This window comes from Serinus canaria, chromosome 1, assembly GCF_022539315.1.
Source record: "Serinus canaria isolate serCan28SL12 chromosome 1, serCan2020, whole genome shotgun sequence".
NCBI classification, from domain to species: Eukaryota; Metazoa; Chordata; class Aves; order Passeriformes; family Fringillidae; genus Serinus; species Serinus canaria.
Window position 1 is genome coordinate 53,448,797 of NC_066313.1, and position 13,675 is coordinate 53,462,471.

General features: G+C 35.0%; 1 protein-coding gene across 3 annotated transcripts in view; it reads right to left on the reverse strand.

Annotated features, from left to right (window-relative positions):
- LRCH1 (leucine rich repeats and calponin homology domain containing 1) overlaps nt 1–13,675 on the reverse strand; it is a 114,066-nt gene that overhangs the window by 16,983 nt on the left and 83,408 nt on the right. For all 3 annotated transcript variants that reach the window (XR_007776642.1, XM_050970244.1, XM_050970240.1), the window contains 3 exons: nt 8,050–8,159; nt 4,453–4,590; nt 2,900–2,977 (listed from right to left, as the gene is read on the reverse strand). Coding sequence is in view for 2 of the 3 variants with exons in the window: in XM_050970244.1 (XP_050826201.1) it covers nt 2,900–2,977; nt 4,453–4,590; nt 8,050–8,159 (326 nt within the window). In the remaining variant the exon portion in view is untranslated. The remainder of the gene's footprint in view (nt 1–2,899; nt 2,978–4,452; nt 4,591–8,049; nt 8,160–13,675) is intronic.

Below are 13,675 nucleotides of genomic sequence, written 5' to 3' on the forward strand. Positions count from 1 at the left end.
TAAGAGGTTCACTGATAAGATGCTACAGCAAAGCCTACTAGCAAAATTGGACACAACTTGATTGTTCTGCAATTCTCACACATTTGACAGCCTCCCGGTGCAGCCAGAGTATTGCTATTTAGTTTCTTACTAAGGGTCAGACTTCAGACCTCCCTCTTGTGTGTGATCCAGCATGCTCCTTCTGCATGCAGTCAAAAGTATCATGTGGCTGTTAACAGAAATCAATTTCAATGTGTCCCTCACTGTACTGGAACTCTCACCTGGCAGGTAATAGCTTTCAGAGTCTTCAACATATCAGTCATTATAAAGAGACACTGATGTTCCTCAATTTTGTATTTGCAATTCTTTGGTCAAGATGCCAAATACTCAGTGTGACACATTTAGACAGCAGCTGCATTGCTCTACATCTGTATGAAACTTCCCAGGATCATTCTGGGAAAGTAATTTTGATCCAAGGGTTGAATGCTGAAAACCACAGAAGTAAGAGACCATGCACATCAGCACAACGAGCAATGACTTACAAAAACTTAGCTGTTTTCTTATTTTCATTTTACATGACTAAAAAGGAAATTATTCCAAACCTGTGGAGTTCAAGAAACAGCACGTACTCTATTCCTTAAATAACTGAAAACAAACCAACACAAATTATGACCATTTAAAATCCTTTTAAAACCCATGCAGAAGAATTTCAAGTCAATTCTTAGGAACTAGGCATGGGCATAAGTACCACAGAAAAGCCCAGTGCCTACAGGTATATAAGGACTCAAAAGCAGAACCCATCACTTTCCCACATAAGGTGCTTCTTTTAAAAAAAAAAAAAACAAAAGTCATTCACTGCACTTCTTTTCCTGGTTTTTCCAGAGATAGTCAGGCACTGCACAGCTCATCAATCTGAAGCAGAATGAGCACGCCATCTGTAGTTCTTTAAAAACTTGGACAGCTAACTGCCATACTTGCTATTACACAACTTTGCATTCCTAATCCATGTCCCTGCAACACACAGCAAAGTTCTAGCATCAACCAGCTAGTTCCACAACATGATGTGTTCTCAGAAAATATAGCAAATTTTGCAAATATACATTTGCAAGTTACCAATGGCTAATCAAAACCAATATGCTCAGAGTACTTGAAACCTATTGTAATTTTACAATTGCAAGCAATTAATTTAATATTTAAGTGAATGAGTTTTTCCCTTCAAGAGAAGGGAAAATGCTTATTTAGATAGATAAAGACAGTTAGTTTACAAATCAGACTGGTAAGATGTGGCTTTGAGCCCAAGCCTCTATGCAACTCTTCAATAAATAAACTTTAATAAAATTGTAAAAATCCTACAGAATTCAACAGTAATTTTGATGAAAGAATAAAAAAGGAGGGGTAATAAATATACTTTTGGAAATGCCTATTTACAAAATACCAAGAAGATATTTCTCCAGAGAGCTTACTTAGAGAAATCCAAAATCAAAAAGGAGGAAAGATTTCTGAAAGATCTCATAGCAGTAATCAAAATAGACCTTAGCCTTTTCTTTCCCAAAAGGCTACAGGCAGGAAAATTGGACCTGTATTCTGTTCACTGATAATTTATGATGCATCAGAAGAATTCTGGGGCTGCTTAACAAATGCTCCATGTCTAGAAGTCCACCACAATGAGATTTTCATCTTCTCTGAAGTGAAATTTTACCTCTAATATGAAATCATTCTAACATATTAAATTACATAACTACAAGAACTAAATGAACCATTACAGCTTAAGAGACCCAGCCATTACACTGAATTGTCAAATTAAATTTATGATGAACCATTCATTGGAACTGTAAGAAAGTCTCCCCCTCAAAATTCCTACAAATAGCAAAAATGATCTGTCACTTTTTCTGTCCTCCAAATCGAGTGCTAAAATATAGATAAAACAAAGAATTGACACTATAATTCTTTCCAAATGTGAAATCTTGCATTACCATCTGCTCCCTAAGGGGATGGTGGAGGAAATCACACAAAATATCTTTACATTTCAGCATTCTTGAAACAGAAGAAAAAGAATTCAGCCTTAGTTATACTGTCATATGTAGGCACCAGTGAAAATACATAATGTAATTTTCCTGTGTTCAGTTTAAAATGACCTTATGTAACACTTTACCTTCTTTTGAGGGTCATGTATTTGAAATTTAATTTTTTCTTAGTAGATTCTTCTAAACCATAAGGTTTAGTCTTTGAAAGATTATTCTTTGAAATAATCTTAATGCAACTGCAGTATTCGTTACATTAGTTATGAAGATGAGAATAAATTACATGACGAGTGGTACCATTCTTAAACAAAAATCAGAAATCACCAAGCACTGTAATTTCCCTGTTTCCAACTTCTGAAATGCTTATAACTACATGATAGAATCTTACACATACACGCTTTCCATACTTATCATACAATGGTTTTCTTTAAATCACTGTAGAAATACTTCAGTCTGTTATTAGTCACCAATGCATAGAGTACTTAACATTGTAAAAAATGGAAATATTGCAAAATAAGTAAAAATTAAGAAGGATGAAGTTCATATTTTAAAAGCATGAGGTAAAAATGCAGTTATGTTGTGCAATGAAAAAAATAGCAAGTTTTTGGCTACTTACATAATACATTATCATAATTCCTTATTTATTTTCAATAGCAAAAAAAGAGGTATTAGAGATAATAGTGAATTACTCTTTTGAGACAACATCTGCAATTTTAAGTGCTATGAAATAAGCCATTTAAATGCACTAAAGTGGTATCAAATGACATTATTTAGCTCAGTTTTTAAATTATGTCTTTATTGCTAAAAACCTGTAGTTCATAAAATTAGCCTTCAGCTTTCATGTCCTTAATGTGTTTTCATTTTTGAACATCTAGAAATGACAGACTTAATTAAATTACCTCTGGTATTCCCAGTTTTCTACATGCATCCAAAAAGTTTTCCACGTTTCTCCTGCATTTGGCCATGCTAAGTTTAGGCTGTAGAACAGAAAAAAAAATTGTCTATGGCTAAAGAAGTCATGAAGAACAGACTTAACTGTAATTAACAAGCTCACACCTTTCAAATTTTTTGTACGCACAAACTTATAGTAGCTATACACTATATTAATGTCCCTGAAGAATCAATGTCTCATTACTTTAGAATCTCAAACATTTCTACAACTTTTCTCACTCAGAACTATCCACCAAATACTTACGGAAGTATCATGTTACCAAAAAGAAAAACCAAAACCCAAACTCCTCACTATTTTAGTTTCTCAATATCAGATGTGAAACAATTGTAATTCCTGAATATTCACTTAAACCAAGAATTCACTGTAGTAGCAAGGAATTCAAAGAACAGATTTTCCAGGCTAAAGTAATTTGAAGGCTGTTTTGAGGAAGAGAACATCAATATAAAGTTGAAACAAAATTAAAAAAAAATTAAAATATGTGCATTTTGTTACAGAAAAGACCACAAGATATTTATTTTTAAAAATCAGCATGAGAAGTTTTCACCCCAGATATTCAAGTCTGCATATTTTGGCAATGTCATATTTTTACCAAAGATAGAAATTATTTCAAGTCAAGAAACAGCAAAAGAAATTCCACTAGAATACTTGAAAAAGTATATTTTTCTTAAATCTGTCTTCTTGAAGGTTCTTAAAGACTGCCTCCAAAATCTAAATCTATTCTCAGAACTGAGTATCAGGGTGCACACAGCAAATTTTTACCAAATTGTATGCTAAAAAGAAAAAAGGCAAATAGCTGAAAACAACAAAACCTCTTCAGAACCAGACTGTTAGCAGAAACCTGGAAAAATTATCTATACAATAAATAGATATCAACAGAGAAAACACAATAGTGTTTTCTTAAGTTTTAATAAGTGCACACAGTTTATGTCCTCTAATCTTCAGGTCCTTAGATTTAGGTAAGGCAATAATTAAATCATTACAGTGCACGTTTTCTGTTCTGTCTGCAGTTAAAAGGAATCACCTCTACATATTACCCAAGAGGACAAATATACTAACAACTGTTTTTAGTGCTTTAGTAGTATGACAACTGCTAAGCCATACAATGCTGAGGTCAACCTCACTTTTTTTTCAATCAACAGAGGACAAGCTCTTTTTCTTTTTTAAGTGTGTACTTTGTAACCAAAGCATTTCATACTGTTCTGAAAAAAAATGCCGTTATGAAAATACCTGATCTTGTTGCTAGATTAGGAACAAGGCAGGATAATTTTGTTCATTTATACGTGTGGTTGTGTATAAATATACACACACATATACCAAGATGATATTTATAAAAGTATTTTATATATAAAAGTTAATGAACATCTGCAATCATACAAATGTTGCCTGTAACAGCAAAGATCTTTCATTGAACAGTAACATGGTTTATGTACCCATATATCATTTGGGCATGAAACAGTAATCAATAAAGCATTTCAGTGCAACAAGAAACATGCAACTCACTACTGCTGGTGAGGGTACATGAATGCTCCCGACAGACCGAGGGCGAACGTGATTGACTAAATGGCACAGAACGACACCATCCATCAGAGCCGAGCCCAGGTCTTCGGGCAAACAGATCTTTAGTCTTGTTTCTATGTTCTGCAAAGGAAGAATTCAGGCACACTTTGATATAGAAATGCATGAATGGGACAAAAAGGGAATAAATACCCTCATCTCCTATGCTGCAGGCATATAGCCAGGTTTGGAGTTTTCATTACAAAAAATGACAATTCGTTTATATAACTCATTCTTTAGAAACTAAACCATGACCTCCTTTAGGCTGGTTCACTCAACTACATTAACTTCCTTAAATGTACTCAATATTGCAATGTTGTGCTGCTGCCACAATATGCAACTATTTTTATACAGAGAGGTATAAAAACCCATCTTCATGCAATCAGTCATGTGACTGACTGCACGTGACTCTTTCCTTTTACCATTCCCCCAAGTCTTCTACTTATCCACCTTAAATTTTCTTTATCAGCAGAAAATTGAAACAGAACTACATCGTGGTAATAACCGAACAAGCAGAGAATAAAAAGCAATCTTTCCCTTGTAGCCTAAAAATTACTCAGGAAGCTTTAGAGTGATCAGAAAAATAGGTTAAAAAAGGCAAAACATTCAGATGTAAAAAAAGAAAAAAAATCTGGATACACATTAAGAAAAACAGAAGTCTCAACAAACAGAATTTGATATTGCAAAATAAAATACTTTTGAAGATACTAAAGCATTAAAAAAACCCACCAAACCAAACAGATTGTTATATATGATGAGTTTCCTGAACTGTGGTCCAATCTTGAAAACATTCCAACTCTACACTTAGAGATAATTACTCTCCATTATCTTTAAATAGATATTTCTTAGTTGAACCTCTTAATATCATTACTCTCTATTAATATCTTACCTCAACCTATACTAGTTGAATATGAATATCTATGAATAGATAATTCTTTTTAGAATAAAGGAAATAGGTTGGAACAGATTTTTGGAGGTCACAGTCTAACAAATTTGAAGTGACACCAGAGCCCTAGTTTTGGATATCTGCAAGGACAGAGAGCCCTCAAAATCTCCAAGCAACTTCATTCAGTGTTTCACTGCTCTTATGGCAAAGAATTTTCTCCTTATAACTATTTGAAATGTCTTTCTCTGCAATTTATGCCACTGTTTTTCATGGGTTCACTGTTAATCTTTGAAAAGCCTGGCTTTACACCTTCTCTTTTACTATCCCTCAGGCAGCTGAAGACAGTCACATGATATTCTCAGCACTCTAAAGCAAGAAATCCAATCTAAACAAATCTAGCTCTTCACTTCTTCCTCATACAGCCTTTATTTGGGTGGCCTCACCATGAAATAGCCTTCACTGAAGTATTCTGGGGTTTCATTATATTTTCCCATTTTTCCTTTTACTAGACACACTACTTGAGTACTTGCACGTAAGTTTCCCAAGCAGCAAACAAGGGACTGCATGATGTTCATTAATATAATATTTCATTTTCACCTTGGTTTAATTCACAAATCAGAAAAGATTTTTATTAAGTACATAAAAGAATACTTTGAGACTGTTTTTCCAAGACCTGTTACAAAAAGATTCATTTAAAGGTAAAAAAACAAAAATGTATTTCTTAGAACACTAATTTGTCTGTTGGGAGACTATTCAGTGTAGCTCAGGGTGTGCTTTTTATAGGAGCACCGTGCACCTACAATACCAACTCAACACCATTTCATGCTGGAGTTCATGGCTCTGTGGAATGTCACTACATGCTAACTTACCATTAAACAATTCAAAATAAAAATTTACTAATATACATATTTATTGAATAAGGTACAAACTTAATGACTTTCATGTTCTGGGCTATTATCTTGTGCAGTACATAATCAAATGCTCTGGTGGTTACTAATGTCACTAAAGGACCCAGTATATCTAAATAAGTTTTATTAATTTGAAAATCTCACTTTGTGTTGTCAAACATGGTCAGTTTTCTAGCTCATTGACTTGTAATCAAACTTCTCACAAGAAACAAAACAATTTGCATTCCAGGACATGATATTTCAGGGTGAGAGCACAGAAGGATAGTGAGTGGAACTAAAACATAACACATTAAACCAGCATTATTGGTAACACCTAATACTGTGTAGAAACATCCTTATTACTTCTCCACAATCATGCCAGTGAATAACCTTGCTCTACTTTTCATTGTGAGGATTAACTGAACTAATGCACAAGGCAGGAATCTTGTGGAAATGATCTATGATTATTTTTAGGAATTTGGAGACTTGCTACATACCTATGGTAACTCTTCAAAGAAACATTTAAAAGCTGCATTGATGCTGCTGAACAGACTAGGCTCAGAATAACTACAAACTACTGCAGTTTATTACTGCTACTTCCCCACTACCACATTTTCTTTCCCATTGCCAGTAAGTCTATCTCATCTAATTCCTGCATTTTGTCCTTTTGGCATCATTCAGGTTTAGAATTGATAATACATTACATGTTAAATCTTTAATAAGAGATAATACATTACATGTTAAATCTTTAATAAGATCTGTTCTGTTAAAAAAATATATAATCAGCAGGGGAAAGATAGGTTAATTCACACTGAGAATAGGTGAGGGCCTGAGGGACAACAATGCAAATCTACAAGTCTGCATAGTTCTAAATTAAAAGCCCCACCTTTCAAACACTTTTTGGTAAAGAGAAGAACCCTGTTGCTTTAAAATTAAATAATAGAAGATATGTTATTTAAAACAAACCAATAATTTTTCAATTAGCCATTCCACAAAGCTAATGAGATAAGAACAAATAATCTTGTAATTCAGATGTGAAAACCACCTATCACTTTCAGGATTTGCAATTATGGTAATGTCTGTCCCTCTGCCCTGTTAATGGGATATAACTGGAAACATTGACAGGTTCAGGCTTGTGACATTCCTCACAGCAAAGGTTGTCATCTCTTTTCTGTCAACACAATCAGGTGTCACACAAACATTGATACCCAGTTGTGTAACACAAATATTATACACCAATTTTTCCATGAGGTTCTAGCTCTTACATTGTATGAGGAAATCAACTTCTGTATGCAGATTTTCCACTGATGAAATACTGATTTAATTTCTAAGAAAGGTGCTTCAAGCATTAGTTATCTACTTTCAGCTTGAACTAATAAATTTCACTGTGCCTTTTACAAGCAAAACTGAAGATTTCTCCAGCTGCTTGGAAATAGTTCCTAAACCTCTGTCTCTGTCTCAAGTGCTCACTTCATCCTTTCTGATTAAATTAAACAAATAGTTAATTCCACCAGTGCAAGGCATGCTGATTAACTGGATTTCATTCAGGTAACTCCCAATATTATTTCTCATTTTTACGAAGTCTTTCCTGAAATACAGACATCTGATTGTGATAAAGTATTTCAGCAATAGTCTCATCAATGTGATTTGCAGAAGTAATATTGCCTCATTTAACCTTTCTTGTATTTTTCTCCTTAGGCAACTTTCCCAAAGAAAAAACTAAAAAAGACATTCCATCAGCATAAATTAATTCTACCAACACTCACATACCTCACGTAGCTGTTCCACAAGCTCTCTTTCTTCTCTCATCTGCTCCATTTTCCTTCGGATTGTGAACTGTGGGTCTATTGATTCCAAATTTCTTTGTGGTCTTAAGAACACTGTGATTTTTAAAAAGAGAGATTTTAGTTTAAGAACAAACACTTTACTTATTTATGTCTAAATTAAGCAAAATCCTTAGGCATTGCCTCCAGCAAAAACAGTTAGAAATTTTTTCTGTCCTCCAGAGGACAGAAAAATCTGATCTTGGATTACAATTATGAATAGCTGCTTTTGGGATATTGCTCTGGACAGTGTCCTGAGGCAGCAATGGTGCAGATAATTTATCATCCAAATCCTAATCTGAATGAGCAAGTTTTGTCAGATGATTAAGCACCAGCAGTGTCCCTTAGAGAGTCTGATCTCTACAATGCTTTGTATGTAACATGGCAGGAAACACCTCTTACTCTTAAGTAGAACTCTCTCTGAACAAGATGCTGAATTGCGTAAAAAGCTGTGACAAGCCTCCTACACAGAACAAAATGCTTACTAGATAAGGTTATGCTAAAAAAATAAAAAACAAAAACAAACCCACCAAACAAAGACAAATGTAGGAAGACTCAGCCATTCAGTAAGTGCCTACACTAAAAAGTCATATTGCAAACGTAGCATAGCACACACCCTTGGCAGTTCTCCTTCCTACCAGTCCTGTCAACTCTATCACTGCCCACAATACAGTTCCTTGAAATCTTTACATGATGTTTCTGCAAATATGCACCTCTACCCTTCCATTTCTGTGAGCAGTGACTGCTTTGAAAGGGTCGGAACAACAAGAGGATGTACAGCCAAAATGCAACTGTCCCTGTTTGTGACTCTGTTTCCCACCTCACACAAGTGTAGTCATGAGGAATCTCACCCAACTGGGTGCAGGTTCACCTGTATGCAGGCTGTTTAAGGAATGATATGATTGATCCAAGTTACTTCTCTAGCCAAAGGGACAGACAGACAGCACCTATGGCACTTCGGCCAAAAGGCAGAGTTCTTTCCCCTAGCTACTATAAACAGCTTAAGGCAACAAACTCCTTGTATATCTTTAGGCTATTCATCTTAGGCATCAAGACAGAATAAACCATGGCCAGTTACCACACTTGCTTCCTTCCACTACTTGACCCATACAGTCCTGATTTAACTTTTCTCAGTGAACTGAAATTTGCTGCATTGCTGTAATTTCAGTAAAATCAGTAATTTCTGGAATGCCACATTAATGCATTCTTCATGTTGACCTGCCACACAATGCATGAGAGTAGCAGAGCCAGGCCTTCATATGCAAAGGGTCCACAGTTTTACTGATATTTAATCTTCTGCTTTGTAGAAGGCAAACTCAACATTTGGAATTGAATTCTAAATCCAAAGTAGGGTGTATGAACAAATCCATCCTTCCTAACATTTTGTAGAAAGGTGACATGTGACGATGACTGCATATGCCCAAAAACACAGAGGCTGTTAGAATACTGATAGATGGTGAAAAATACATAAAATGTTATTTATAAATTGTATCATTTAAGACGGCTACAACGACAACAAAAAATTCCTAAGTTTTTCAAGAGCAGAAACTCTTATCAACTTCTATTAGCTTCTATTAACTCCAGAACCGTACTGTATTAAAATGTCTGCATTAGCAACTCTGTAATAATTTATTGGAGGCTGTTACTAAATTTTTCAGAGGTGAAATAAAAATCTCCTATCAGATTAATTAAAAATAGTAGCTGCAATTACTAAGATTTCTAGTTCACTGTACAAGTCTAATAATTGAGCTTTGCTGCCTCTCACAGATGAAATACCTAGATAAAAATCCTTCTTGAAGACTACAGCCATGGTTTAAATGGTATTTAAAGCCACTGCAGCTTTATTAGCAGTAGCAACATTCCAAATAATTATCTACACAAACAGTTGTACAGAATTATGTTCAATTTTCATAGAATTAGAGTATCATTATGGTCTTCATTCAGTTTAGCCCCAGCTATCTTTTTTTAGGCCTTTCTGAAGTCAAAGTTCCAAGATTTACTTCCTTCCAATTTCAGATTACAAACGTACCTTACCTACAATTAGAACCTTTTCAATAAAATAAGTTTAAATGATTAAAAAACAGAAATAAAACCTCCACACTCTAAAGCATTAACTATAAAAGTTTTAGTCATGTACTGAATTTTTTTTAAAGTGTTCCCATAGAGGAAGTTTTGGCAGCAATAAGTGTTGCTTGCTTTTCAGCATTTCACACAACCTCCAGCAAGGGGAGCTCATAACTCACACACACCTGAATGTCTATTTTTAGCTCCTTCAAATAATCAGTTTCTGCTTTTTGAATCTATTCTCAAGCCAAGTTATTAAGTAGTACTTCTTCCAAAAATTTTTTTAAAAAGTATTTTGCAGAAGTGTCAACAAGTTAGATGAGTAATAGTTAATAACATACTCAACATACCACTGTCAAGGACCAACTTCCTGGTGAAAATTTTCATTTCTGCACTGAATTTCAATGCACTATTAATTGTACATATGGGAATTCAGTGTACTGAATACTTAAGTGTGACAATATCATCCTTCAGGCAAACCAAAAAATTATTTAAACGGATTCTAAATATAACAGATAAAAACAAGATTGGACTATGACAGGTGGAGCTGAAGTAAGGCTAAAAGTTCATAATTACTTTTCTCTTTGATTGACTTATTCAGGCTAAATTTAAGTAAGAGAAATGCAACAGCCCCAATTAAAAAAAATATGCAGCTGTTCTGCTATAACACTCCTAGACAAATGCTAACATTTCCATTTGGCTGAAGATTTGAGTGATAGGAATCACTTAATGCACAAGCTGGCCTGTGCCCCTCCTTTCATTCAGAAGATTAAAACACTAAAAAATACATGTAAACACAGATCAAATTCTGCACTGATAGAAGAAGCACCTCTAGGTTTCTCTGTTACACTATTCATCAGTGAAACGTTAACTTAGCTTCAGACCACTGTGAACTAAATTCAGCTTTTTCAAGTTACCAGTATCAGAATTCTTATATTCCACACTCACTTCCCTTATGGAGCTGATTCCTTACACATGCTATCTTTTATGGTTTCATAATCAAGAGCATTGAGGCAAATAGGAAATACTCTCAATAAAGACCTGAACTAAGAACGAAATGCCCTCTTGTAAAGAGGCTTCAGTCCTGAAGCCTTGGGTGGTACAAGTGTGACTTCCAGAGTGGCACCTGAATAGTCAGAGAGGAAATTTTCCTTAACTGTAAGCTAAATGTTTGCATTTATCATTCAATATTTGTGACCTTGGTTTCAATCTGATGCTTTTGAAAGTTTCACAACCTTTTAATATCGAAACACCTTTCCACTTCAGGGCAAAACGTGGCCCATTTGCATATTAGTGCTGTGCCTCAGTGTATTACGACAACAAAACCCTGGAGAAAAACTAAACAAAAGCAGCAGTAACTAAAGTCCACTAATGTACCTGACCTTCACTGTGAACAGCTTATTAACAACAGTTTCTATTGGACAGAAATCACTATCTTTGCTTAGCTGATTGTTCCAGCTTTGTATCTTTATGGATTCTTCTATTATGCTAGTTATGCACCTGCACCAATAAATGCAGATCGAACCAGGATATTTTAATTGTTAAGTAACTTTAAAAAAATATTAAATAATAAATGAAGAAGAGAGAGCAGCAAGATTAACTGCTGTTTGATCAACAACTCTTGAAAATAAAGCAAGTAAATAAACCCACACTGAAAATAGTTCTTGGAATTGATATCATGGGAAAAGCTGTTTTGCCAGAGTAGAAAAGAGTGAAGCTTCACTCTGACTTTTGATACTACATCTTCCAGAGCAAATTAAAGTGCATCCTCTGAGGAATTTAGTCTTATAAATATCCCCTGGAGAGCATTGTCTTTTGTCCTTAGTCCCGTGGGGCATTCACCACATACTCATGTTTCTGAAAACAAGTAAAGTAAATTATATATGGAACACCTACCATTGTCACTGTCTCCTTCAGATGGGATACTGTAGCTAAAGTTGTCCCATGTTTGTGCCTGTGTAAGTGTGTTGAAGGAGATAGGAGGAAAACTGAGGGATGGGTCTGCTGGAGAGGAGTGATAACCAGTCCAACCATGGTGGTAATAAGGACCAGAGTGGGGATAAAAGTGGGCAGCAGCATTTAATATATGGCATTAGGATTGTATGGTAATGGCAAAGATGTAATTCAAAGGTGATTAATACAAAATGCATATATTTTGAGAAAAGAATGAAAGATGGTGCAGAATAAAAAGAACGAAGAGTTAAATGTTAGTACTTGCAAATCATACATTATATGTGCAGTTAAGGCTGTTAAGCTTAGCAAGATCATTGTAACCATAGCACTTCACAACTTGTTACAACCAAGTTTTAAGAAAAAGTACCCATAGATTTTACCTTATAGCCTGATAAAAACCTTTACTCTGAGTCAGGAGGTAAATATACCAGCTGTGAAGTTTCAAGAAGGAAACTACCACAGAATCACGATTTTTATATATTTGTGTAACTACGTAATAAGAACACTTCCCACAAAGACAAAGAACATTTACACATCCATATGAAAATATTGTTACATTACAATTTCCCAGCTGATTTTGGAAGTAGCAGCTACATTATCACTTGGATATCACTTCTCATTTTGTTGAAGAATATTCAATAAGTACCACAGATGTTTTCTTTTCATTTTAATTCACTTATTAATAAATGAAGTGCTACCTTTTTTTCTTGCTAACTCCCCCAGCAAAAAATTCAAATCTACAATGGGTCCACCATGCTATCTAAGTACTGATCCTCCACAACTTTTAGAGAGGCTTCCCAGGGACAAGAATAGGCATAGAATACCCCCTAAAGGCTGATCCTAATTTTGCACAACAAGCTTTGGCAAACTTGCACCACGGTCTTCTAACAAACACAGCATCATTAATTATTTGACTGAGGTCCCTGAAGTACACAAAACTGTACATTTCCACAGAAGCTGCAACAGTCTGCAGACTATTCACCACATGACAGTGGTGCCACATGTCATGCCTACAGTTCATGACCACTCATTAACTCATTATAGAGCTAAACTGGGGCAGCAATAAAGCTCCTGTTCTCCCTATCCATTCTGCCTCCTCTTCTTTAACTAGTTAGAACACCATCTCTTACTGATCCTCAGATCCTTCAGCAGAAATTATTTCCCTTCCCCACCACGTCTACTCTGCAGTTCTATCTCTTGTCTCAATTGTGGCAAGGATTTCTGCCCAAGCTTTCCTCAAACCCCCACTCTACACTGTTTCAGAACTGGATACTGACACCCTTAAAATATCTCCTTCCTGGATCTCTTCAGCATCCTTTCAAAGCTTCACACTGGTTTCCTATTTTCTGACAGGGATTTAAATCTCTTTTCTGCCTTTCACAGTGATGTTTCTCCTAATGAACTCTTTCTGTATGTGATCACGTTACTTATCACTTCCGCAAAAAAAAAAAAAAAAAAAAAATCACTCATTTCTTGTTTTTCTACATGTATCTTCACATTTATCTACTGAATCCTACACACAAGTAACATTCATGTTCCTCAGACCAAACTAGAGT